This window comes from Mchenga conophoros, linkage group LG3, assembly GCF_057382185.1.
Source record: "Mchenga conophoros isolate Kocher_MC1m ecotype Shallow Benthic linkage group LG3, M_conophoros_male_GT1.1, whole genome shotgun sequence".
NCBI lineage: Eukaryota > Metazoa > Chordata > Actinopteri > Cichliformes > Cichlidae > Mchenga > Mchenga conophoros.
This window is the reverse complement of record NC_140528.1, coordinates 24,704,675-24,709,094: the sequence shown is the minus strand read 5'-3', so window position 1 is coordinate 24,709,094 and position 4,420 is coordinate 24,704,675. Positions and strand designations below refer to the sequence as shown.

The 4,420-nt window shown below is 44.1% G+C and overlaps 1 protein-coding gene across 1 annotated transcript; it reads right to left on the bottom strand.

The window, feature by feature from the left end:
* Positions 1 to 572: 572 nt before the first annotated feature.
* On the bottom strand, positions 573 to 3,233 carry LOC146577798 (uncharacterized). The gene has a single exon (XM_085268274.1). It carries the CDS (start codon positions 3,151 to 3,153, stop codon positions 817 to 819), a length of 2,337 nt encoding a protein of 778 aa, XP_085124400.1. The 5' UTR covers positions 3,154 to 3,233; the 3' UTR covers positions 573 to 816.
* Between the last annotated feature and the right edge of the window lie 1,187 nt (positions 3,234 to 4,420).

Sequence of the window (4,420 nt, the reverse complement as noted above, 5' to 3'; positions counted from 1 at the left end):
GCAAGACACTTCACCCGTTGCCTACTGGTGGTGGTCAGAGGGCCCGGTGGCGCCAGTGTCCGGCAGCCTCGCCTCTGTCAGTGCGCCCCAGGGCAGCTGTGGCTACAATGTAGCTGCCATCACCAGTGTGTGAATGTGTGAATGACTGAATGTAGTGTAAAGCTCTTTGGGGTCCTTGGGGACTAAGTAAAGCGCTGTACAAATACAGGCCATTTACTGTGCGTGTGTTTATGCTCAAGTGTATGAATAAATTAGTCAGTTTTAAACAGTTGCAATTTAAACAGTAGAAGAGTGGCACTATATTTATATATTTATAAAGAATTTCAAACAACAATTAATTGATGCTCAAAGCAGGTTTATTTAATTAATATCCAGATTTCCAATTAGTTCCCAATTCATTCAGCAGCAAATCACATCACCACTCACTTCAAGGCTGTATGTATTATTGTAAGGTAGACCCTACAATAATACATACAGAGAACCCAACAATCATATGACCCCCTATGAGCAAGCACTTTGGCGACAGTGGGAAGGAAAAACTCCCTTTTTACAGGAAGAAACCTCCGGCAGAACCAGGCTCAGGTCGGGGCGGCCATCTGCTGCGACCGGTTGGGGTGAGAGAAGGAAGACGTTTGTTGTAGGTCTGATTGAAGGACTGATGTGATGGTAAGTTGTCTGCTGTTCCGCTTTGAATATTGAGAGATTAGTTGATGGATTTCAAGCCAAATTGTGCCCAAGTTTAAGACCATATTCATTGGTTGTTTTTGTTGATGTTATTGTTTTGGGCTTTTTTTCCACAAGAATTTTCTAGCTCCCCTAGAATTCTGGCCACCCAAACGATGATTGCTGCTGAGAGAGCACAAGGTTTTGTCCCCCTGTACTATTCATGTCCGTGCAGGGGGTTCTCCTTGAGAGGCCAGGGTCGAAAAAGGGATGCTTCAGAACCTCCGAGGGTGTTATGCGCTGATTTGCATCCAAGGCCAACATTTCTTTGATTAGCCTTACAAATAATGTTTGGCCATTTTCCGGTCCTCGCCTAACCTTCAGCAGTTGTTCGAGGTCATCGAGACACTTAAGTTTTATATATCGAGTTTCCTTGGATCGATAATCTGTCTCGTATTGAAATTGTTCTTGGGTCTTAAATGTCCAGCGCTGTTCGTTGTGGTTATCCTCGATGAAATAGCTGTCAGTGTACAAGCCAGACTCTAGAAGATGATCTGGTAGCTGACCCTGGGTTTCAATTATGAATTTCAAAACGTCATAATCGTCTTCCCCAGGATAGAGAGGCACCCCTGTAGCAAGCTCCACAGCTACCAGCCCCAGAGACCACATGTCGATTGCTTTGTCGTATGGAATGCCAAGCATAACCTCAGGTGCACAATAACCAATTGTCCCCACACGGTCACCAGGAATCACTGCAGAAGCAGGACATGCGAGGCCAAAGTCTATGAGTTTGACTTTGACGGGAGACTCACTGCGGTTCACAACCATGATGTTGACAGGTTTGAGGTCAGCATGCACTATTCCCACAGAACCCAGGTGGAACAGAGCATTTGCGAGCTGATGCAAAATTGGCCCGAGTTCTCTCATTGGGAGACCTTGGTTATTCCGGTCCCCAATGTAGTCCCACAGGCTTTGGTCGAGGAGTTCGAAATTCAAGCAAATGCGCTCTCCATCGAGGAAATAGCCGTTCCATTCGACAATGTTGCACCTGTCTGGATCCAAGCGTCGTAGCTGCTCCAGGATGAAAATTTCCAGTTTTGCCTGGAGCAGAATTTCAGGGTCGCTCTTGTTGACTTTAATAGCAACCGTTTTGTTGTTTTTTGTATCGCGACATCTGGTTACCAAACCAAAGCCTCCTTCTCCAAGGAAGGCCTCTACCACGTGGTGATCTCCTAAAATGGTCCCTTTCGTTATTTGAAGATCATCTTCAGAGGCAGATGGGTTGGCTGAGGTGTTGATGTCTCTTTTTTGAGGAAATTCAACTGAGTTTTGGAAACTGCAGCTGAATTTTTGCGATCCATGACTTTTCCAGCTTGAAGGCTGCTGAGAGAGCACAAGGAGTTGTCCCCCTGTACTATTCATGTCCGTGCAGGGGGTTCTCCTTGAGAGGCCAGGGTCGAAAAAGGGATGCTTCAGAACCTCCGAGGGTGTTATGCGCTGATTTGCATCCAAGGCCAACATTTCTTTGATTAGCCTTACAAATAATGTTTGGCCATTTTCCAGTCCTCGCCTAACTTTCAGCAGTTGTTCGAGGTCATCGAGACACTTAAGTTTTATCGATCGAGTTTCCTTGGATCGATAATCTGTCTCGTATTGAAATTGTTCTGGGGTCTTAAATGTCCAGCGCTGTTCGTTGTGGTTATCCTCGATGAAATAGCTGTCAGTGTACAAGCCAGACTCTAGAAGATGATCTGGTAGCTGACCCTGAGTTTCAATTATGAATTTCAAAACGTCATAATCGTCTTCCCCAGGATAGAGAGGCACCCCTGTAGCAAGCTCCACAGCTACCAGCCCCAGAGACCACATGTCAATTGCTTCATCATATGGAGTGCCAAGCATAATCTCAGGTGCACAATAACCAATTGTCCCCACACAGTCACCAGGAATCACTGCAGAGGTGTTACATGCGATGCCAAAGTCTATAAGTTTGACTCTGACTTGAGACTCACTGCGGTTCACAACCATGATGTTGACAGGTTTGAGGTCAGCATGCACTATTCCCACAGAACCCAGGTGGAATAGAGCATTTGCGAGCTGATGCAAAATTGGCCTGATTTCTCTCATTGGGAGACCTCGGTTATTTCGGTCCCCTATGTAGTCTGACAGGCTTTGGTCGAGGAGTTCGAAATTCAAGCAAATGCGCTCTCCATCGAGGAAATAGCCGTTCCATTCGACAATGTTGCACCTGTCTGGATCCAAGCGTCGTAGCTGCTCCAGGATGAAAATTTCCAGTTTTGCCTGGAGCAGAATTTCAGGGTCGCTCTTGTTGACTTTAATAGCAACCGTTTTGTTGTTTTTTGTATCGCGACATTTCGTTACAACACCAAAGCTTCCTTCTCCAAGGAAAGCCTCCACCATGTGGTGATCTCCCAAAATGGTCCCTTTAGATATTCCAAGCTCATCTGAGCCGAAGGATGGGTTGGCTGACATGGTGTAATGTGTCTGTTTGCGCTGTGGATTGGTGAGAAACAAAACTGAACTTGTTTTGGTTTCTCTCGTAAATTGCTCTCAAAACTTCTCAAAAGGGTTTCAGTTGCTGCAGGTCAACGTCCGTTAAGCATAAAGTAACAGGTGAGCGCTCCTATTTATGGGTTTTGGGATCAAAGCAAAGTTATGACGTCAGAAAGGATCAAAGCAAAGTTACCGCGTCACAAGCGATCGAAGCGATTCTAATATGTGCGCATGCGCACATATGAGAAGCGATCGAAGGGATTCTCATATGTGCGCATGCGCACACACGCGCTTGTTTGTGTAATATTGTTCACACTAAACTTGACCCTAATCAATTTAATATCAGTCAATCAAAGAAAATCTTAGTTTTGGAAAATTTTAAAATGACATAACTGACAGTTAAAACCTTTTTTGTTCATGTATTTGTATTTGTATTGTCTTCGGGGTTTTTTTTTGCATACCATGTCAAGCTTTTCTGTATATAGTCATGTCGTAGATTTCGGAGCAAACAAGAAATTGAATTGGATTTTAATATTGCAGTGCTTGGATTTCGGATTTGGTGCTTAAAACTTCTTGAAACTGTAACCGTATTTCATTCACCACAAATAACTATCTGATTGAATAGTTTTCTTATCAGATAGAGAAATAAAACGAGTCGCAAAGTCTAAAAGCAACATTTCTCTGCCTGGGCTGTACCTCTGCACGTTAGTCTGTTTCAGTGTGTGACCCCTCACCCCCTCCCTGATCAGTCGGGGGTGAGTGCGCTAATGTGCCTGGAGGCCGTTTTAATGAGTGTTTGCTGGAAAACGAAAAATACAAGAAGGATTTGTACGTTTTCACAACGGGGGAGTTTGCGTAAGTACTAGTAAATAATTTTCTCGAGTGTGTACGTTACACATGTTATTTGTTTCAAATTGGTATTATTATTTTGCTAGCTAGCAAACTCGCGGGATAAAGGATTGAAGTGCACTCAGTGCGATACAATACGGTGGCGCTATTCTAACAGTTAGTTATTGCAGGGTAACTTGTAGAATATGCTGTGAATTGAACCAAGATTACACAGCAGTAGCAGTAATACGAGTTACTTCCCTCAAGTGAAAGCGTTAAACGTTAGCCCGATGCTTAACTAGCCAACGTCAGGCTTTCTGATTGAAGGCTAAAAGCGACGTTGTCACCAAGTAAACAGAATATTGATGATATTTTTGTGTATCGCTGCAGCCTTTTCAAGTATTAACCTGGTGTCTTT

What these genes read in the sequence shown, in the direction of transcription:
- LOC146577798 (XM_085268274.1), bottom strand. Translation starts at nt 3,153, where the DNA reads ATGTCAGCCAACCCATCCTTCGGCTCAGATGAGCTTGGAATATCTAAA.